Genomic DNA, 23744 nt, shown 5'->3' with positions numbered 1-23744 from the left:
TTGCGATGGAAAGGCCGCCCTGCTCACCACCTTCCGCCCACGATACGCCAACCTCATCAGTCCTCCTGCCCTCTGCACTCGCCTTCTCAGCCTGGAATATTCCTCTCCCAGGCCTCCTAGAGACAAGACTCTGCTGGCCATTCAAATGTCACTTCCTCGGAGACAACCGCCCAGACCACACTCCCAGAAGGCGTCCTCCCTCCCCGCCTGCCGTCTCCTCCATCGCTCCCTCCGAGGCTCTTCCTACACTTATTGCTCTTCGAACTTACCGATTTACCCGCTAATTTGTTTATGCTCTGTCTTTCCCACTAGAATATAAACTACTCCAAAGCAGAAACGCATGGATTTCCTTGTTTACAAATGACCCTCTGGGCCTGGCAATACCCGAGAGGTATTTGTCGAATGATGCTGGATAAGGAGCCAACCCTTAGGTAAACGCCGCTTGCCGTCTGGGTGTTGCTATGAGAACCACACCTTCCCTAACAAAACGGATGCAATCACGGGCTCATCAGACACCTCCTGACGCCCAGTGTGTGCAGCGCCTGGAGTTCAACACCCAGGAGAACAGAGCCTGTTCATAAACACACAGACCCTGCGAGTGGACGTGCCCCGAGAGGGCGGCCCGCGTGACGGGAGGTGGGTTTGCCAGAGCAGGTCATGCGGCAACAGAGACCCAGCGGCCAGGGCACCTCATTGCCCGTCAGCCGCCACCTCCCTTCCCTCAGGCACATGGGGGTGGGGAGGTCAGAGCATCCTGTTGACAAGCGGCCGGTGTGCCGAGTGGCTGGAGGACTCAGCTCCACTGATGTAGGAGGAGAAAGCCCCTGCCCAGCTCCAGCCCCACTGCCCCAGGTGAGAGCTCTGGCCCAGCGCCGCCACAGATCTTCAGGAGCAGCCAGAAATTCAGAGTCGTAAAACATCTTCAATCTCCAAAACCAGAATAGGATGAAACCAAACTTGTCTCCAAGTGCCCAACCCGCCCTGCATCTTAGGAGATCCTAGGAGAAGCCCCATCGACTCCCTGCTCTCCCACCCCCACCAGGAAAATTCAGTTTTCTTTGTGGGCCTAAGAAGCCAAGGAAGTCATCACGCCCAGGTTTCAGGGACTGGTCATAGTTCAGAGGGTCCCACCACAGGGCATCTGCCTTTTCTTTAAGTTATTTATTTATTTTCGGCTGCGTTGGGTCTTCGTTGCTGCGCGCGGGCTTTCTCTAGTTGCAGCGAGCGGGGGCTACTCTTCGTTGCGGTGCACGGGCTTCTCAGTGCGGTGGCTTCTCTTGTTGCAGAGCACGGGCTCTAGGCGTGCAGGCTTCAGTAGTTGTGGCATGCGGGCTCAGTAGTTGTAGCTCGCGGGCTCAGTAGTTGTGGCTCGTGGGCTCAGTAGCTGTGGCTCGCAGGCTCTAGAGTGCAGGCTCAGTAGTTGTGGCTCATGGGCTCAGCTGCTCCACGGCATGTGAGATCTTCCCGGACCAGGGCTCGAACCCGTGTCCCCTGCACTGGCAGGCGGATTCCTACCCACTGCGCCACCAGGGAAGCCCCACATCTGCATTTTTAAAGAGCACTCTGTCTTCTCCTACAAGCTACGCCTCCCTCGAACCACAGAAGTTAACCTCTAGTTCTTAGTGCTGACCAAGCCCAGCAGGCAATAAAGATTAAATATTCTGAAGCAGAGAAACCCAACCAGGAGGGGCCTCTTCCATCCTTAACCTGAGGATAGACGTCCTGGCCCCGTTTGGAGAGGAGGACGCAGGGGGCGGTCGGAAATCCCCTCCCCCACCTCGGGGCTCACTCCCGCTGGGGCTGGAAGTCAGGTCCCTCAGAAACAGGTCCAGGGCCCCGTCTGCAGCCCAGGGTCTCCTGTCGCACAGCAGAAATGCTCCGAGGACACGGCGTGGCCACCCTGGACATAGATGCAGCTGTATGCCACCCCCGGTGACACTTTCTCTGGACATCCAGGCACACTGCTTATAGCCGAGGACCTCGCTCTGCTGGACACGCCCATGGCACAGGGAGGGTTTCACAGCCCAGTGACCAAAGACAGAAAACGCGGCCATGACCACCTCCTAGGCGGCACGTGCATCCTCAAGAGGGACCCAGGGTCTGCACAGGTGCTGGCTAAGGAAACCTGGAGCTTTTGCCAAAGAAGCGGAGCGTCATGGATGTCCCCAACCACCGGGCCTCCCTACCTGCGCAGGCTCCCATCTGCCCGGCTGCGGCTGAAGCCCCCGGCACTGACGACGAAGCCCTGCCACCCGGCCCCCACCGCAGGCTGACGGAGAGAAGGCACCTCCTTGCGGTCCCAGAGCCCCTCCCCGCCTGGCGCTTACCTCCAGCGGGGCCACCTGCATGAGGATGGCGAAGTTGGTGAGGTGCGTGCAGCGGCAGACAGAGTAGCTGAGGGTCCCTTCGGTGAGAGCGCAGCCCTGGTTCGACCAGATGCCTTCTCCGGAGCTGAGGACACAGGAGGAACCGTCAGTGGGAAGCAAAGCCCACCCTTGGCCCGTGGGCCGAGAAAGCGTTCTCACCACCAGGCTGACGAGACTAGGGTGTTCCTGGTGTTGATCAGACCCCACGAAACAAGCACCTCCTTCCTTCCGGGAGGGGAAAGCGGCGTAACCACTTAGGCCCAATCACTTTGCAAAACACCTGGTCCAACGTCCAATAAATATGAAGTGTCTACTGGCCATCTGTATGTCTTCTTTGGAGAAACGTCTATTTAGATTTTCTGACCATTGTTTGATTGGGTTGGTTTTGTTGTTCTTGTTGTTATTGAGTTGTATGGGCCCTTTGTATATTTTGGAAATTAAGCCCTCGTCAGTTGCATCATTTGCAAATATTCTCTCCCATTCCGTAGGCTGTCTTTTCATTTTGTTTATGGTTTCCTTTGCTGGGCATTTACCCAGACAAAACTCTAATTCAGAAAGATCCATGCATCCAATGTTCACAGCAGCACCGTTCACAATAGCCAAGACATGGACGTAACCGAAATGTCCATCGACAGAGGAATGGATAAAGAAGATGTGGCACGTATATACAATGGAATACTACTCAGCCATAAAATAGAATGAAGTAATGCCATTTGTAGCAACATGGATGGACCTAGAGATTATCATACTAAGCGAAGTTAAGTCAGAAAGACAGAGACCAATCCCATATATCACTTATATGTGGAATCTAAAATATGACACAAATGAACCTATCTATGAAACAGAAACAGACTCACACACATAGAGAACAGACTTGTGGTTGCCAAGGGGGAGGGAGTTGGGGGAAGGATGGAGTGGGAGTTTGCGGTCAGCAGATGCAAGCTATTATATATAGAATGGATAAACAACAAGGCCCTACTGTATAGCACAGGGAACTATATTCAATATCTTGTGACAAAACATAATAGAAAAGAATATGAAAAAGAATATATATATGTATAACTGAATCACTTTGCTGTACAGAAGAGATTAACACAACATTGTAAATCAACTGTATTTCAATAAAATCTAGAAAACGTGAAGTGTGCGGGTCCTGCAACCCAGCAATCCCACTTCTAGAGAATTCTGAGCTCTGTGCACAGGGATGCGTCTGGGGTACTTACTGAATGATGCGTGATACTAGAGAACATTTTAAAGTTACCTAATGTCCACCTCGGGGACCTGGATAAAATTTGGTAGGGTATATACATCAGTCAAAAGCAGCAATGTATCCATATGGATAAAACACAGAAACTTAATATACAATGTTGAATGCGTAATAATGATGCAAGGGCATGACATGAAAGAAGATCATATATTTTCTATGAACATAACCATAAATTATGGACAAATAATTGAGAAAACTCCCCACAGAGAGGGTAAGAGACCAGGATAAGATGTAAAAGTCTTTTACATGTTTGCTTTTTTATAATTTTTTAAAGGATAATGTTTTGACGTATTACTTGCTTTATTTCTTAAAGTATAAACCAAGACAAAAATGACTTGAAGCAAAAATGCACAAATGTTAACTGTGGTCATTCTTGTGGTGAGAATATGAGCGACTACAATTTTCTTCCCTGTATCTCTCTATATTTTCAAATTCAAAAAAAAGGATGCTTCAATGGTTCTTCCGAGAAATTGCAACTTTGAGTGATCAGCAAAGACAAATCTTTGCTTCGGCCAAAGGCAGGGGCCCCTGGGGAAAGCTTTTATAAAGCTGAAGAAATTTAAAGGCTCTAGGTTTCTCTTTGCTGTACATTCAGTTTTCACGGCAATGTCAGCCGTGGATGAGAAACGTGGCCGTCCCAGAGGGGTGATGGATAAAGACAGTCCTGCCCCGCTCCTGCGGTGTTCTGTGAACAAAGCACACACTAACGGCATCTTTATTTTCATCCCTGAGGCAGAGGGTGTCCCTGCGAGGATGCTGTGTGATGGTAACTCTCGGTGAGCTTGGGCAGCGTGGAACCCGAGGGTGAGGTGGGAAGGGTCGTCTGGAGGTGGCTCAGGGGTGGCACTGAGCCTGATGGCCGAGGCTCGGGGACAGCGGCTTCAGAGGCAGTGTTTGTGATGAGTGAGGTGGGGAGCATTTAGCAGAGACCAGAGAGCACAGCCAGGACCAGTCGAACCTACCAGTTTTCAGGAGCAACCCCCCAGTAACGTCAGGATAAAAGGGCCTTAAAGATGGGCACGTCCTGCCCCACCCTGCCACCTGTTAGGGCTAACCTGTCCCTGGTCCTTGAGGAGAACCAGCGACACCGGCTGCTGGGTTGTATGTGACCTTTGTCCATGGAATGTATGAACGCCACACTTGAATTAGAGGGTGACCTGAGAACTAGCGGGCACAAACTCGGGGAGCGTGGTCCTAGGATGGAACGTGTCCCCTCTGCTGGCGCCAAGAGTGACTGCGAATTAAAAACCGTGAAAGTCACATTTTCCCAAATGGAGCCACGAAGCCGTGACGATGTCTTCATTAACCAGGGGAGCTGAGCCCCGCGTGGCATCACCTCTGTGTGCATGGAAAGATCCGCGTCCCAGGGAACCCGCGGAAACAAGAAGCCTGGTTCCCCGACTTGTGAATAAATAAATCCGCCATGGCAGCCAGGTCAAGAGATATCAAATAACAGGAAAATATGTGTCTTACCCTGTGACCTAGGAAGTTGGCATCTGAGCAGAAAACTGCTATTTCACATGCATAAATGGAATGTGTGTGTATAAATAATAAAAAAAAAACTACACGTCGGTGAAAAGAGACGTGGGCAGAACACAAAATAAGGATGGTGGAATGATGCAAGAAACATGGAACTAAACAACACCATATATTTCCCAGGAACATAAATATAAAACATGCATAAATTATCAAAAAATACACAAAAAAAAATCTCCCCACTGTGGCTACTACAGGCAAGAGGAGAGATCAGGATAAGATCTAAAGGTCCAACAGGACAAAAGTTTTTCTTATAATGTTTTCTTTTTTAAAAGAATAATGTTTTGATATATTGCTTCTATCATTTGTTAAAGTGTAAGTCTAGGGAAAAAAAGTGACCCAGAATTCTAAGCTCAGTGAGAATACCTTTCAAAAATAAAAGTCTGCTGAACTTACTGCCAGCAGACTCACACTACAAGAAAAGTTACAGGAATATACCAGATGGAAACTGTGAATCTACACAAAGAAATGAAATAGCTGGAGATGGAAAAAAATGAAGGGAAATATGCAATTATTATTTCCTTAATTTGAATTGCTTTAGAGGATAACTAACTTTCTAAAGCAAAAATCCTAGCAATGTATTGTGCATTTCTGGCATCTGTAAAGGTAAAATGTACAACAAGAATAATGCAAAGGATGGGCAAGAAGAATTGTGAAAAGATTGTTGTAATGTCTCAGAATACATGTGTGGTGGTATAAAATATTATTGGAAGGTAGACACGGATGAATTAAAGATATATATACTCTAAGCCCCAGGGCAACCACTACAAAAAAATTAAAAGGAAGTATACACCAGAAGTCAATAGCAGAGATAAAGTGGCATCAAAAATACACACAAAAAGACCACCTAGGGGGGTGGGATAGGGAGGGTGGGAGGGAGACGCAAGAGGGAGGAGATATGGGGATATATGTATATGTATAGCTGATTCACTTTGTTATACAGCAGAAACTAACACACCATTGTAAAGCAATTATACTCCAATAAAGATGTTAAAAAAAAAATACACACAAAATCCAACTGGAGTAAGAAAAAGAGAATACAAGAAGCAAAAAAAATAAAAGTAGATCATAACCTGGACAGACGTGTGACCGAGCGTGGACACCCTGGGCCCCCTCCCTCCCCTCCTCTGCTGCCTCCTCGCCCTGGGACCCTCCCACGCAGATAGTACCTGAAGTCCAGGAAGGCGCAATACAGGAAGATTCGGTTGCTCTCATTGGTAGCCTCGATGTACTGCCTTTGAGTCTGAAATGACAGAGGATGGATATGCTTTATGATCCAGCCGGAGAAGCCGAGTTGCCAAAACTGATGTGAGAGCTGCACCCTCACAGCCCACAAGACCCCACGAGGTTGGCAATACACAAAGCCCTTGACCTTCCATCGCAACCCCTGTGGTCGGAGAGGGCGGGTCACCCCATCTCTCTCCCGGCTCTCCTTTGCCAGGGCTCCCACCTCAGGGCCTTTGCACTTGCTGTGTCCTCCCTCTAGAAAGCTCTCCCCCAAGACAACGACGTGGCTCCCTCCCTCCCTCCTGGCCTTCTCCTCAGGAGACCCTGCCGGCTCATTCAAAACAATACCAACCTGCCCATTCCTCTTACCGCGTTTTTTCATAGCACTGATCTCCACGCAGCACGTTATGTATTTACTTATTTATTTGTCTGCTGTCTTCCTCTCTAGAACATGCACACAGTGAGCTATCTCGTTTACTGCTGTATCCCTGGCACCTACCCTAGTGTCTGGCACACAGCAGGCGCTTACTAAATATTTATTGAACCAGTGGACAAAAGAACGAATAAGTGAACAGTTCCATCAATGACCCTGTTCCTAGGATTCTCACTCTCCCAAGAGAGAAAGTCTCGTCCCTGGGCTTTTCCTGGATGCCAGCTCAGGGCACCTGGCAGCAGCTGCTCTGCCCTCCACGAGATGCAGAGACTCATCCAGGAATCTTGCCAGGGAGCTTGGGAAGCCAGCAGCACCACAGGAAACCGGGATCAATGGTATCTCACCGACTCCCAATCAATAGGTCAAGAACCTCTTACTTGATGCCCCTGGGCACCCAACCACCGGGCTGGGCTGCAGGAGAATGTGTGGGTCAGAAACCGATAGGGGCATCCTGTCTCTGAGCACACACTGGTTCAGGAGAGAGGGGCCCGGTACTCAGGGAGATGAGCTTACCTGAGCCTCAAACCCTATAAGGACACTCAGGGGGCAACACAACCAAAGGCTCAAGAAAGTCCATGGAAAAGACCCTAAAAAGGTTAAGCCTTCCTTTCTCTCACCCTGTTTTTCAGGCTGCGTCCGAGACGCCTGACCTCATCCACATGCCACCTGGGCCACCCCGGCTGGCACGCCATCCAATGCTGAGGACGGTTTTCAAAGAGTGGTCCTCACGGCAGCCTCGGCGTCATCCCAGGCCATCCCAGGGCCCCGCCACAGAATCAGAAGCTCTGGGGGTGCGGACGGCCTCCGGATTTCCACAAGTCCTTCAGGCGACGCACATGGACCTGAGGGCCACTAACAGCTAGACAGAGGCTGCCTATTCTGTCCCCTCCTCACGTCTCAGCCTGCTGTGACCTTCGTGCTCCGTCCCAGACAGCCCTGTGGCTGCAGCCATTTAGAACCACAGAAGGTGATCAGCAGGGGAACTGCACTGTGCAATGTGCAAACCCCACAAAATCGAAAATACAAATAAGAACCTGCTGGTGACCCCCGCCCAGTCTCAGCAAGGCTTCCTTGGCCCCGGGCAGGACCAGACCCTCCAGGACACTGCTGTGTGCTGGTTTTTTCCCCTTTTTTTCCTCCCTCTACCCCTATATTGCCCATCCCCGCTTCCCTCCCCCCACTGGTAACCACTAGTTTGTTCTCTATATCTGTGACTCTGTTTCTTTTTTGTTGTATTCACTAGTTTGCTGTATTTTTTAGATTCCATATATAAGTGACATCAGACAGTATGTGTCTTTCTCTGTCTGACTTATTTCACTTAGCATAATGCCCTCCAAGTCCATCCATGTTGCTGCAAATGGCAAAATTTCATTCCTTTTTATGGCTGAGTAGTATTCCGTTGTATATATGGACCACATCTTCCTTATCCGTTCACCTTTTGATGGACGCTTAGGTTGCTTCCATACCTTGACGATTGCAAATAGTGCTGCTATGAACACTGGGGTGTATATATCTTTTCAAATTAGTGTTTTTATTCTTGTTTTATTTTCAGCTATAGACCCAGGAGTGGAATTGCTGGGTCATATGGTACTTCTATTTTTAGTTTTTTAAGGAATCTCTATACTGTTTTCCACAGTGGCTGTATCAATTTCCACTCCCGCCAACAGTGTAGGAGGGTTCCCTATTCTCCACATGCTCATTTGTTATTTGCGTTCTTTTTGACGATAGGCATTCTGACAGGTGTGAGGTGATATATCTCATTGTGGTTTTGATTTGCATTTCCTGATGATTCGAGATGTTGAGCATCTTTTCATGGGCCTGTTGCCATCTGCATTTGCCCTTTGGAAAAATGTCTATTCGGTTTTTCTGCCCATTTTTAAATCAGGTTGTTTGTTTGTTTGATGTTGAGTTATATGAGCTGTTTCTATCAGATATGTTGGATATTAACCCCTTATCGGTCGTATCATTTGCAAATATCTTTTCCCATTCGGTAGGTTGTCTCTTCGTTTTGTCATGGCTTCCTTTGCTGTGCAAAAGCTTTTCAGTTTAACTAGGTCCCGTTTGTTTAAACTACGTGTGATGCTTGTGTAAAGTAATGAAATGTGACGGCCCCAGCGCTAGAAGAAGCCAGCAACCTGGGCCCCACGTCATCAGAGGCCCTGACGCTTCCCCAGGAAGAAGGGTCACCCCTTCTCTCATCGCCAGCCCTGCTCTGAGCGCAGGGAAGCATTTCCGTGTGGGAGCGGCATAGAGGCCGAAGTCCTGACCCTCTGACTCTGGATCTAGATCACTCTTCAACGGGAATTTAAAAATCAGGCACGACCCACGAGCCAAGTGCCTGTGTGGTCGGCAGGGTGGAGGGCAGACGGGGGTCTGGGGCCAGGATCACACCCGAGATGGGACACTCCTGCCTCTGTCTGGGTTCCTCCCGGCTCCGCGCCCGTGATGGAGAAAGCAGATCCCCTCCTTCTGTGTTTGTTTGAAGTTTGCAGCTGAAATGGAACAAAGGCTCTCAGCACGTCTCCAGGAAAGGAGACCTAGACGGTTCCCAGGAGCACGACGGGATGGTGTGAACACCCCGGTCGCGGCGCTGCCAGAGAAAGGAGGGCGAGGAATCCAGGTCACGGCCCACTTTCCCAGAGGCGTGGGAGGCGCCGCCCGCCCATCAGCCTCCCGAGTGCCTGGGCGAGGGCGGAAGATCATCCCCGCCAGTCGCCCCAGGGCCCGGGAGGTAGGGCGTCCCCATCAGGGTGGGGTGGGCGAGCAGCATCCCCCTTGACCCCCTCCTGGGTCCTGAGGCCGAGGACCCTGTGGAGCCCTGTGGTCCACAGGGAAGCCCTGACCCTTCGCCAGACGTGTCCACCTAAGCACATCCCACGGGGAAGGGCTACACGGGCCCTGCGGAATCTCTCCTACGGGATCCGAGACTTCTGCAAACAACCGTGAGGACTTCCCATTTGGGGAGAAGCAAATGGGACTAATCGAGTATTCACTGTCTGCTGCTAGTACAGCAAGGGGTCTCCTTCTGAGAGGCGCACATCAGGAGAGGAGAAAATCTACCCGACAACAGCCTGTGAATGTTCCTTGTTTAGAAATGTGCTTGCTTTTTAGGCCAGTACAATCGCCCCTCGGTAACCATGGGGGATTCGTTCAGGGAGCCCCGAGGATACAAAAGTCCACAGATGCTCAAGTGCTGTAGAAAAAGTGGTGTAGTTTTTGCATATAACCTACACACATCCTCCTGCATACTTTAAATCATCTCTAGATTACGTATAATACCTAATACAATGTAAATACTATGTAAATAGTGGTCAGTGCATGGTAAATTGATATTTTGCTTTTTGGAAATTTCTGGAATTTTTTTCTGACTATTTTCCATCTGAGGTTAGTTGAATCTGTGGATGTGGAACCCTCAGATATGGAGGGCTGACTGTATATAGTTTAACTTATACATTGGTCGGAAAGGTACTTGCCTATCTCTGTCCCAAGCAAAACACAGATGTCTCCACGGCCCTTAATTCTGACCCTTAGTAAAGCAACGGAAGGGGTCCAAGTGCCCCGCTCATAGCTGGGGGCAGGTGCTGTCGGCCCCCTCCTCTCCAGCCAGGCTCCCCTCACAAGCCAGGGGCCAGGGCTCTGCGTGATTGAAACGTCCCACCTTTAGGGGAAGCAAGAATCACAGAGGTAATGTTGGGTGGGGATGACGGCGGACACCGTTTATCCAGCCTCAGTCTCCTCTGGCATTTTGGGGTGCTTCTTTCTCCCACAGAATCACAGGAAGTCCCTCCTGAAGATGCTAAGACAGATTCCAGCATCTCAGCATCTGGCAGGATGGGGGCAGGGCAGGGCCCCATGAAGGAGACACCTGAGATTCACCTCTGGAAAGGGAGACCCGGGCAGCCTGGTGGGCTGAGCTGGCCCAAGTGCTGAGGGTGAAAGGTCAGACAGGGTGAGACGCTGAGACCTTTGACCTCACGGAGCAGGGGCTCAGGGGGCCTTGCGGCTCCATGCCCGCACCACCCCAGCACCACCTGCGCTGAGCTCTCTCTGTCCTGGCTCCCCGGAGGGGTGGGCCATGCCCGGGGCGCTGGGGACCCTCAGGCGCTGTGCTCGGACCCTCCTGACGTCCCTCAGTGTGTGACCAGGTCATCCGAGGACACCCCAAGGCCCTGGCCCCGGGCCCCGCACGCGCCCTCCCCTGTCCAAATGCCGCCTGCATCCCCGGCTCGCCCGGCCCTTCCGGGCCCACCAGCCGATAGAGGCCCCTTTGGGCTTGAGTCGGTCCGTCCTGTCCGTGGACAGACACGTCGTGACCACACGAGGCACAGACGGCCCGGCAGGTGCTGACACGCGCTCGTCCTCACCCTCCGCTGGCGGCGGGACCTCAGGCCCAGATGCGCCCCAGGCCCCCGACCTGCCGATCCCTCCACGTGCAGCTGAGCACGGCCGGGGACGCCGGGAGGGGCTCGTGAGGGACACAGCGGCACAGCCACGGCCACCAGCTCCGGGTCAGAGACGCCCACCGAGGACCCGTCCAGAGCCGGGGAACGCGGGGTCCACACGTGCGGGAAACTCGGGTTTCTCCGCCTTCCCTGTCCCTGCGGGGTGCTGGGCGCAGGGGTGGGTCCGGTGCCAGAAGGGAATTCAATTCTCCATGTGATCGCCCGTGGTTTCCCAGGCCCTCTCTCCTCTGTTAACCCTCACGGCTCCAGTTGGAGAGGAACGGGGCCTGCAGACTCCTGATTCTTAGCTCACGGTTTATATTCGGTGTGTAAACCTGCCCGGCGGGTGAGGGAAACACGCAGAGAGGAAATTGCTCCGATGCTTCCAGCAAAACACAAAAAGCCCTGTGAACTTACTTACATGGGGATCTGGAATTAGAACAGCCGGCCTCAAAACTGAACAGAACGTGTTTTCAAATCGTCCCCGTGGCCCAGGTAACACGAGTCAGGAAGGTCTCAGTGGAAAATGCGCTGACACGGGCTAGACTGGTCCCCAGGCCCGTTCCTGCGTCTGGCATTTACAGCTGCGGCGTCTCAGAGCAGAGAGATGGGTCCCAGGGAAGGCGGAGCGGGGAGCAGAGAACAGAAGCAGAAAGAGGCAGGACTGTGTGAGCGCGAGGGCGGCCGTGAGCTCCTGTCAGCCCGCAGGTAGGGGTTCTTTCCAAAAGCTCCATCCCCGTTTCACAGGAAGGGGCTGCAAAGATTCTTGTTTTTTTAAAAAGGAAAATCTTGTGTTGAGCCACACACGTAGGACTGTTTGATGCCAGACATCTTATTTATTTACAGCTCTCTCGTGAGTCTGGGGTCGCCACACAGACTTGCTTCCAGTTTGGTTCAAACAGGACCAGGGCACCTGTCCTGGCCTCAGATTCCTAACGTTTAATCCCACTTCACCCCTTGCCTCCTCATTCCCAGCTCAAGTTAACCACAGAGACATCAGGTGTCCCCAGAAACTCCTCCAGGGAACAGCGGCTCACAGACCCCAGTGCCAGGCCAGCTGTACCTAAGAGGGGCACCTTGACCCTGGAGGGTTTAACTCCCAAAGGAGACCCTCAATGCCTTCTCCTTCCTAATCCAAGAGGGGACGGTGGAGGACACGTTGGGATTTGTCTGAATTAGGACAAATTCATTAAACTAGCAAAAAAGTCTTTTCTAGGGAAAACATAAGATCCTCATTTTTCTGGAATCATCTCCTCCCATGAGAAAATGTCCTCCTTAAAAAAAATAAGTGCCATTACTTTTGTTATAGTGACTCATAAAATACATTCTGTACGTGCTCACAAGTCTAAGATAACAACATTGTCCTAATATGGGGTGAATTTTCAGAAAGAAAATGAGTTACAAAGACACACCCTGACAGTCAGCAAATAGATCAGTGGAACACAGTAGAGACCCAGAGACAGCCTACACAAGTCCAGTCAACTGATGTTTGACAAAGAATCAAAAATAATTTAATGAAGGAAGGATAGATAGTTCTTTCACCAAATAATGCCAGAGCAACTGGACATCCATAGGACAATCAATCAATTAATAACCCAACCTAAATCTCACACCTTACAAAACATTAACTGAAAATAGATCCTACAGTAAATGTTAAACATAAAACTGTAAAACTTGTAGATGATAACATAGAAAAAAATCTTCAGGACCTACAGTCCATTGAAGAGTACTCAGCTATGACGCCAGTGTATGAAATGCATTCCATAAAATTGAAAAATAAATAAATTGGGCTTCATAAAAACTAAAAACCTCACACTCTGTGAAAGACCCTATTAAGAGCATAAAAAGATGAGCTACAGATTAGGAGAAAACATTTACAAACCACGTATCTGACAGAGGAGTCATATCCAGAACATATAAAGAATTCTCAAAACTCAACCGTAGAATGGATAAAGAGGATGTGGCACATATATACAATGGAATATTACTCAGCCATAAAAAGGAACGAAATTGAGTTATTTGTAGTGAGGTGGATGGACCTAGAGTCTGTCATACAGAGTGAAGTAAGTCAGAAAGAGAAAAACAAATACAGTATGCTAACACATATATATGGAATCTAAGGAAAAAAAAAAAAAAGGTCATGAAGAACCTAGTGGTAAGATGGGAATAAAGACACAGACCTACTAGAGAATGGACTTGAGGATATGGGGAGGGGTAAGGGTAAGCTGGGACAAAGAGAGAGAGTGGCATGGACATATATACACTACTAAACGTAAAATAGATAGCTAGTGGGAAGCAACCGCATAGCACAGGGAGATCAGCTCGGTGCTTTGTGAACACCTAGAGGGGTGGGATAGGGAGGGTGGGAGGGAGGGAGATGCAAGAGGGAAGAGATATGGGAACATATGTATATGTATAACTGATTGACTCTGTTATAAAGCAGAAACTAACACACCATTGTAAAGCAATTATACTCCAATAAAGATGTTAAAAAAAAAAAAAAAACTCAACTGTAAAAAACCAAAATAAAACAAAGAATCCCGTTAGAAAAAGGGGAAAGGACATGAAGAGACATTTCACTGAAGAGGGTACACAGATGGCAAATAAGCAGAAGACAAGATCTTCAACATCGCTAACCCTTAGGGAAATTCAAATCCAGACCGCAATGAGAACAACTAAACTAAAGGACTGACTGAACCAAACACTGGCAAAGACGCAGAGAAACTAAATCGCTCGTACATTGCTGGTGGGAACGTGAAATGGTACAGCCCCTCTGGAAAAGAGTTTGGAAGTTTTAAGAAATATTGAAAATACTTATCCCATGACCCTGCAATTGTACTCCTGGGCATTTACCCCAGAGAAAGAGAAACTATTTCCACACAAAAACCTGTACACAATTCTTCATAACAGCTTTACTTGTAATTGTCAAAAACTGGAAACAACCAAAACATAATTCAGTGGGTGACTGGCTAAACACACTGCAATTTATCCAGACCCTGAATGACTATTCAGCAAAAAAGATTTGAACTAGCAATACACGTGACAGCTTGTATGGCTCTCACGGGCATTAGGTTGAACGGAAAAAGCCAATTTCTAAAGGCAAGGTCTGTATGATTCTATTTATATACCCTTTTCAAAATGACAAAATCATAAGGATGGAAAACAGATCGTTGGTTGCCAGGAGTTACGGATGGAAGTGCAACCAAAGGAGCTGTTTTGGGTGGTAAGATGGCTCTGTATCTTGATTTCAGTGATGTTCTTGTGAATCTATAATTATTCCAAAATAAAAATTTTTTAAAGAGTTAAACCAGCATCAGATGAACGATCACCAAGACAAGCTTTCTAGCTGGAGGAAACACAACTTGGGCAGGAGATAAAATGTCCCCAACCATTAAGCCTGGGATTTTAATATCTAAGTTTCATTTTGATTAGCTGAATTCTGCACAGGAATGTGGAATTAGTTGGTAAGCCAGTTAAGGGAACCACAGGTCTCATCGTCGGGGACAATACAACCATAATTTATAATTATCCTCTCCTCCTCCCCAGCGCCTCGGATCTCAACTACTTGTCACCACATGCGAGATCCAGGCATACCCAGCACGACGAGGTGCACGGCAGACCCGGGTGTGGGCCCCCTCACTTCCTCCCAGGGACCTCCTTCCGCCTCCTGGGGCCCTGGTTGCTATATTAACTTCCCTTTTGGATCCTGAGGTGTGTGTTTTGTTCCCACTTAAAGCACAAGTATCTCTTGTGTGGTCTGGGCCGGAACCAAGGGAAACGATCGTTCCGCAGAGGGTCCAACCACAGCCTTCCGGCCTCCGTCAGAGTCCATCCCCACGCACATCAAAGTGGTCAGCTTGTTGGGTTTTTTTTAACATCTTTATCGGAGTATAATTGCTTTACAATGTTGTGTTAGTTGCTGCTGTATAACAAAGTGAATCAGCTATACGTATACATATGTCCCCATATCCCCTCCCTCTTGCGCCTCCCTCCCACCCTCCCTATCCCACCCCTCTAGGTGGTCACAAAGCACCGAGCTGATCTCCTTGTGCTATGAGGCTGCTTCCCACTCACTATCTGTTTTACATTTGGTAGTGTATATATGTCCATGCCACTCTCTCACTTCGTCCCAGCTTACCCCTCCCCCTCCCCGTGTCCTCAAGTCCATTCTCTGCGTCTGCGTCTTTATTGCTGTTCTGCCATTAGGTTCTTCAGAACCTATGCAGATCGCCAACAAATACATGAAAGGATGCTCAACATCACTAAACATTAGAGAAATGCAAATCAAAACTACAATGAGGTATCATCTCACACCGGTCAGAATGGCCATCATCAAAAAAGCTAAAAACAATAAATGCTGAGAGGGTGTGGAGAAAAGGGAACCCTCTTGCACTGTTGGTGGGAATGTAAATTGATACAGCCACTATGGAGAACAGTAGGGAGGTTCCTTAAAAAAAAAAAAAAAAATAGAATTACCATATGACCCAGCAATCCCACTACTGGGCATATACCCTGAGAAAATCATAATTCAAAAAGATACATGTACCACAATGTTCACTGCAGCTTTATTTACAATAGCCAGGACATGGAAGCAGCCTAAGTGTGCATCGACAGATGAATGGATAAAGAAGGTGTGGCACATATATGCAATGGAATATTACTCAGCCATAAAAAGAAACAAAATTGAGTTATTTGTAGTGAGGTGGATGGACCTACAGTCTGTCATACAGAGTGAAGTAAGTCAGAAAGAGAAAAACGAATGCCGTATGCTAACGCATATATAGAGAATCTAAAAAAAAAAAAAAGTGGTCAGCTTTTACCTTCAGGTCTCCTTCTGGAATATTCTCTTCCCAGATGCCTCTTACTCGTGGAATATTTGTGTTATAATTTTTTTCCCTGGACACCTGGTTTGAATTTTTCAAAGATGTTTCACAAACTTTAATGTTATCTGAACTGTGATATAAGAAAGGGGAAAAAAAAGAAGCTAGACTTAAAATATGGCTTCAGTACTGATCGGTTTGATCTTCCCCAGATGAACTCGCTGCCTTTCCCTCCAGCCCTGAAGATGTTCTCCACGAAGGGAAAAGGAAGGGCAGTGATCCCTAAATCAATAGTCCACACTGGCTTACTTCCAATGTCACCTACAGCCCGAAAATTCTGGGATTATAAACTCAGCTATAACTTTGAATGTATCTCTGAAAAGAGTCTGCAATCAAAACAGGTAAATGCTGGACTTCCCTGGTGGCGCAGTGGTTAAGAATCCGCCTGCCAATGCAGGGGACACGGGTTCGAGCCCTGGTCCGGGAAGATCCCACATGCCGCGGAGCAACTAAGCCCGTGTGCCACAACTACTGAGCCTGCACTCTAGAGCCCGCGAGCCACAACTACTGAGCCCACATGCCACAACTACTGAGCCTGCACTCTAGAGCCCGCGAGCCACAACTACTGAGCCCACATGCCACAACTACTGAAGCCCGCGCACCTAGAGCCCATGCTCTGCAACAAGAGAAGCCACCGCAATGAGAAGCCTGCGCACCGCAACGAAGAGTAGCCCGCGCTCACCACAACTAGAGAAAGCCCGTGCATAGCAATGAAGACCCAATGCAGCTAAAACTAAATAAATAAATTAATTAATTGATTAAATTTTTTTAAAAAACAGGTAAACGCTGCTCCATGTATATCAGTGTCCTCAGGTGGGAGGGAAAAAATAGTATTTTCATAACACAAACTACAAAGCAGAACTCTCGAAATAAATTTTTAGGGTTTGCAGATAATCAGGAAATTTCAATTACAGGTATACCCCTGGGGGTCATATCAGAAGGTCCCAGGGACTGTAATACTTTTATTTCTATGCAAATAATGAGATGGGTTTAAAGGTTATAAAATTCTGATCTGTTTTACAGCCTGGTTCTGTGGCTGTTAATAATAATAAATCATGTTTGTGGTCTTGAACCCTCTTACAAACCACATTAAAAATGATGTTATTTTTCATGAATGATGAGCAATTTTTCTTAGAAAGAAAGTAGGAATTTAGAAGCCCACGATTTGCATTCTAGAACAGTCTAATGAAAGATGTGTTCAGTGATACGGATTCCTGTTAATCATCTTTGCTTCCCATTTTCCTGCTTGCTACTCTATTTTATTAGCTCATATACAAAATAATTTAACCCAAATTTCCCCAGGCCTTAAACTCACACATGCAGAAAAAAAAGTCCTTTTCGTAAGGCAATAGAGAATATATAAAGCTTTTCCCTTCAAATTCTCTTCTCACATATTAAAAGACTACATTTGAAAAGGATAAAATCATGACTCTCAAATAGATATAAAATGAACACCTATTAACTATATTATCTAACTCATTAATGATTGAAGCAACCGCTAAGATGTTAGTGTCACTTCAAAGGAAAATCCAAAGAATCATACATCCACGAGGCCACCAGGAATGCTTAAGTAAATTTGCTTAATAGATACAAAACTGGCAAAACTGGTTGATATCCACAGGGAAATAATCATTCCACTGACTCTCCATCTCTGCCAGACAACATTTGCATTTCAATAGACAATTACAGATCTCAATGTGAACAGTTCATAGAAAATGATTTCGTAAGCCAGATCCCAAAGGTCCTGAAATATGAACATGGCCAATTACTTGTGAAATGAACACCTGTCATTCTCAGGGTACAAAAACCATGTGAGATTTTTTTTCCAAACCACTATGTTTGCTTCTATGGAAAAGCTTCTACTTAAAGATATGTATCTTCCTGAACTGGCAGAGCATTCCAGGAGAATTTAGCAGCATTGAACAAAGAAGTATTTCCAAGAAAAAAAACAAAACACTCATCGTACGTCATGGTGTAAATATGGCAAAAAGGAGGATGCAAATGTGACAGCATAGGACAGTGAAAGAGAAGGAGGACAGACGGCAGCGAGGAGGGTGACCAGTTGGGTGACGTCCTTGGTTCCGCCGTGACGGTGCCGGTTCCATGAAGGTCGTCAGAAAAGAAAATACAAGAAAGACTGGAAATGACGCTTTGGAAAACAAGCACATGATGGGGGAGGTCTCAGTGCCCGGATCTGAGAGAGAACAGCCCCAGGCTCTGTGCCCGTGAGGGGACCCTTTGGCCGGCCGAGTCCCCCAGATGCGTTCTATGCTGCAAACAGGGGCCGAGGTGCCTGGGAACCAGGTCTCGAATGCACTGCGCGGCCGGCATTCTGGCAGGATCAGCCAGACCGCTGGCCGGTCTGGCTGCTGATGTCTTTCCCCTGGGTCCTTGCCCCTTCAGAGCTCCTATGATCCCTCAAGAGTTCACGAAACCAACTTCCTTGACTCAACTGCATAAAGCCGCCAAGAAAGGTTGGTGCCCTCAACTTCCATCATTTTGGCTGCTCGGAATCTCTTCCCACGTACCTCAGTTTCACCTGATTTCACTCCAGCGGGTCTCTCCTTTCTCTCCTTCTCTCTCAGTAGCTCCACATGAGCTGGGTCTAAGCTAATCGGTGCATTTTCGCTCCCTGACTATTCACTGAAAGAGAAGCCCATCGGTCCCTGGAGGAGGGAGGGGGTGAATACTCCCCATCACCCCCAGGAAAGCCCTGGAAGTGCCTTCGGCTCCTCGATGACCATGAACAGGAGCAGTCACTCCGCCCGCAGCGAGAGCCGCGCTCCTGCCCCGAACGGAAGGTGCACTGAGTCCAGGCTCAGAGACGTGAATGAGGGGTGACCACGGCCGTCGGTGGAGCGGCTGGAGGCCGGGCAGGTGCCCCCAGGACGGCTCAGGACCCCGGCCCTGTGGGGGCTGAACTCTGTGCAGAGTCTCAGGCCCTCCTGCGGCTGCAGCCCAGCCCGTCCTCCTCCAGCCCCTGAGCCAGCAGCTGTGAGGGAGGCTCAGAGCTGCCAGAGATGGAGAGTGAGCGCCTGATGGGGGGGCACCCCTGAAGTGCAGCACTTACGGGCGGAGCTTTTCCAGTGTGTGGTGTGGGCAGCAACCTCCCTTGGCTCTGTCTTGGGAACCCCTCCTTCTCCTGATACCTGCCGACAGACCCCCGGAGTCATCTGGAGGTTCTCAGATCAGAGCTCACTGGGAAGGGCTAAGAAAGATGTGATTTCTGTAGCATGAGGAGGAGGAGACGTCAACATAAACCATTTAATTTAAAAAAGTGGGCTGAGACATAAGTTTGGAAACATCCTTTAAAACAAGCCTGAAGCCCTCCTTAGGTGAGTGTCATTTCATTGTCCCAGACACCCTGGAAAAGAGAACCCCCTCTCTTCCTTTAAGTAGCTCCCTATTGGTGGAGAAATGTTAAGAAAGCTTTAGGAAGTCAGATGTCCACTGCTGTCCCAAAGATCTTATACTCCAGACAAGTGTATGTTGTTGCTGAGACTTCCCAATCCGTTTAAACAGAGGAATCTTGACGGAAAGTTACCATTTAAGTACAAACACCCAAGTTCTGTTTCAAATCAAATGGAAAAGACAATGAAATGAATATGCCAGTGGCCTTTGTTGACATCCATCGAAAGAGACGAGGAATTCTTGTTTCTTGAGGCGTATCAGCAGAATCCTAAACCTTACACAGTACGGCATCACCAAGAGGACCGTATCCTCATCCCTCCAGATAAACACAAATGGTGAACATCGGAAGTGGAGCAACCACGGGAGAGGTTCATGGCCTCTGGAAATCTGGACTAGAGAAATACAAGTCAAGTTGTGGTTGGAGCAACTCCAGAACAGCTGGCCCACCTGACTCACAGCACTTCCTGCCATGGATGCAGCCAGCATGTCCTGAGAACTGCATTGATGATGATGGTGATGATGGTGATGATGGTGATGATGGTGATGATGGTGGTGATGATGGTGATGATGGTGGTGATGATGGTGATGGTGGTGGTGATGGTGATGGTGATGATGATGGTGATGATGGTGACGGTGATGATGATGGTGATGATGGTGATGGTGATGGTGATGATGAGGATGATGGTGATGATGGTGATGATAGTGATGATGGTGAAGGTGATGGTGGTGATGGTGATGATGGTGATGATGGTGATGGTGATGATGATGGTGATGATGGTGATGGTGATGGTGATGATGATGGTGATGATGGTGATGGTGATGGTGATGATGAGGGTGATGGTGATGATGGTGATGATAGTGATGATGGTGAAGGTGATGGTGGTGATGGTGATGATGGTGATGGTGATGCCATCTGCAGACAGCATCACAGGCCCCACTGGTCACGGGAGGAAGCTGAGAACAGAGACCTCCAGGAACTAGCCCAAGGTCACAGCTGGGTCTTGAACCCAGGGAGTTAGCTACAGAGCCTGCACTCTGCCTGTGGGGAAAGCAGTGGCCTGCCTTAGCCCCAGGGGGGACCCAGAGGCTGACAAGGCAGCTGGCCTCCCCGCTGCACTCAGCCCCGGGACTGTCCGCAGGACGAAGCGCAGGAGAGAGGCTTATGGAGGAGAAGGCCCAGGTCCCTTCACGGCCTCCGGGAGGAGAGGAGGCAGGTCCTGTTGCCCAGACCCAGCAGGACGTGCGCTTGCATGCGGGTCTGTCCCGTGCTAGGCAGGAGGGCCACGCGGACATCTGCGAGTGATCGCGTCCTGCCCGCAAATGACAAGAGTCTTTGATGTAAACTATAAAAAGTCCCCAGATCAGCAACCTGTTATCATCGTGGAATGAATCACAGATCCGAGCATCAGCCGGGACATGCCTGGAAGGCCCTCCACCCTGCAAGTCCAAGGAGCCCAGGTCACCAGAAACGCCCTCCAGGGCTACACGCCAAGCACTCTCCCATCCCGCCTTACTGCTTCCCAGAGGTAGGGGGTTCAAACCCGGGAAGGTCGGGCGAGCCCTGGGCGCATCTGGGCCGCACCAGACCGGCAGCGGGACCTCCGAGCCCAGAAGGTGGGTGGCCGTGCCTTCCGGCCAGCTGCAGGACAGCTGAAGGGAGACGCCCTCCCCGGGGAGGCAGAGACTCAGAGATGATGGGGGCGCCCCACCCAGGGCTGTCCGCAGCCTCATTCGGTTTCAGAAAGGCCGCTGGCCCTGGACTGACCCTGCGCCTGCTGCCTCCCGCTCAGCAAACAGGATGCACAGCCCCGAGCAGGTGGGGAGCTGCGGCAGACGGACATCTGTTCTCCATCGCGCAGAGAAAAGAGCCTCTGACTGACCCTTCAGAGACCACGCCTCCCACCCGAGAAGCTGGAGTTGCCACATGACTAAAGTCTGATCGGAGGTGCCAGGAGCCTCCCGCAGAGGAGCTGACGGGGGCCCCAGCCTCACTGCCCCCCGAGATGTGTGACATGGGGGGGACAAACAGAGCGCCATCTTGGGCTTGGAGGACAGGGTCCAGATCCTGGACGGGCTGGTCCCCAGGGCCCCGCACGGCAAGGCTCGGGGCTCTTCACCCCCAGAGAGAGAAAGAGCCCGTTGTTCAAGCTGCCGCCACGGGGGCTGGGGGGCGAGGACTGCCGGTGATGGCGCCGTTTTACGGGAAGCCGAACCCCCTCCCACTGATGCGTCGCCTTCCACGAGGCGCCGAGATGGGGCGCTTATGGCGTCACCCAGCACGTGGAGGGAATGCCCCTCCCGCTGACGCCAACTTCTCTCTGGAAAGGCCGCAGCTCAGACAAGAATTCCTGCCCCCAACTCGGCAGAAGGAAGCACCTGGTGATGACGTGAAGGCGGTGCTGGCCATTTCCGCATCCCACAGACCACGCGCCCTCCGCCTCTGCCACTCTTCTCAGGGCCACAGGCCAGACCGCCCGGTGACCTGAGTTCCCATCGCGGCGGCCAGGGCAGGGGTGCAGAGGGTCCCTGGAGCACTCCATCACCCGACATCCAGGGCGCGGGACCTGGGCAGTGGCGGAGTCGTGGGAACCGTCAGCGCCTCCTGGCCACGGGTCTCCTACCTTTCACCCCCCAGGGAGCACGTAAGAAGAGAAGCTGGAAGCACCCAGGGCTGCAGGGCCATCAAACCAACCAATCCCATCCTCATCCCCCCACGGAACCAAGGGTCACCCACTTCTTGGACCATAAGCCTGTCCCCGCCAAGGCCCCCGGTTGTTTGCTCCCGGGTGCAGCCCCGTGGGTCGCCTGCTGTGCTGCCCCCTCCCCGGTAGCGAGCGCAGGTGACTGACACCCACGTGGGTCTCACCCAGGAGTGTCGCCTATAACCCTAGTGCTACTCACGCACTGGACTGCAGCAGGCAACGTGCCGGCCCCGAGGTGACTGTGCATTTGCACGCCCGCAGCGGCGCCGTTTCCGCGTGGACCGTGGAGCAGCACATGGTCAGCAGTGGGCTCATCCCAGCATCCCTCCCCCACGGGGTCCAAAGCCTGGCCCTCCTCCCGTCCTGCCTGTTCTTAGACACGGGCCCTGACCCACCCATCTCAGCACACCCGCTCCCTCTTCTCCATCCCGGAGCTGTGGCGGGAAGTGAATGAGAACAGGTGGGAGTGGCTTGTATAAAAGCAAAGAACTAATATCACCCTAACCCCGGCTGCTTCTGGGGATGCTAAGGCCTCAGTGTATTTCCGTCTTGATTGGGTCTGTGCCCCTCCGCTCCCACCTCACCCCTCCCCCAACGCCACCCTCCGCTTGCTTTGAGTTGACTCAGGAGGCCTGGAGGCCCCCAGCTGAGAGCAGGAATAACAAACCCACCTTCCCAGGGGCACGGGCAGGGCCAGACAAGGGGACGGAGGCACAGGTGGGCCAGTGGGAGGAGACCCCCGCCCAGGTAAGGAGCCGGCGGCCACTCAGCTCAATCGTCATCACCAAGGAAGGCGCCCCTGAACTCTGCGTGTTCCCCAAAAGGCCCCACGACTGGAATTTATCAGCTTTTAATTGTCACCAGCTAAATCAAATTATCCATCTGACCGGAAGCCACCGTGTCAAACTCTGGCCTGAATCCTGCTCCAAACTCCCTCGGAAGAAATGCAAACTCCAGAGTTTGTGCCGCAGAGTCGCACGTGCTCAGGACGTTGTTTATCCACATCCCTTCCCCCTGCTCGCCTGGGTCACCCCACAAACAGCAAGCCGTCCCACCGGGGGCCCTGCAGACAGCACAAGATGGGGGGACGCCCCCTGATACGGGGTGGCTATTTTCTTCAAAACAAAGCGTCTTCAGTTTGGAAAGTGATTAATCTTAATTGCTTTTTCTGAATGGAGAACATACTAAGTCATACACTATGTTGGATTTTTTTCTTTAACCTACACATCAGTCATTCAACAAACATTTATTTGATGTCTGCTATGAGCCCAGAATACAGCAGTGAGCAAAACGGCGATTTCTCACCTCCACGGGATGGCTTTCCTAGTGCAGGGAGACAGACAGACAATAAGCAAGACAAACGTACACAATACGTGACATTTAGACGCCGGCATGTGTTACGGAGAAAAACAGAACATGGGAATCCGAAGGGCGGGAGGATGCGGGTTAGCGGCCAGTGTTTGAAAATAAGGTGACTGCA

General features: G+C 50.2%; 1 protein-coding gene across 3 annotated transcripts in view; it reads right to left on the bottom strand.

Annotated features, from left to right (window-relative positions):
- Window positions 1–23744, bottom strand: part of ADGRD1 (adhesion G protein-coupled receptor D1) — a 150265-nt gene that overhangs the window by 47400 nt on the left and 79121 nt on the right. For all 3 annotated transcript variants that reach the window (XM_082418223.1, XM_082418225.1, XM_082418224.1), the window contains 2 exons: window positions 6339–6412; window positions 2328–2451 (listed from right to left, as the gene is read on the bottom strand). In XM_082418223.1, coding sequence (XP_082274349.1) covers window positions 2328–2451; window positions 6339–6412 — 198 coding nt within the window. The remainder of the gene's footprint in view (window positions 1–2327; window positions 2452–6338; window positions 6413–23744) is intronic.

This window comes from Balaenoptera physalus (assembly GCF_965194825.1).
Source record: "Balaenoptera physalus genome assembly, chromosome: 12".
In the NCBI taxonomy this organism is placed as follows: Eukaryota; Metazoa; Chordata; class Mammalia; order Artiodactyla; family Balaenopteridae; genus Balaenoptera; species Balaenoptera physalus.
This window is presented reverse-complemented; position numbering and strand designations above follow the sequence as displayed.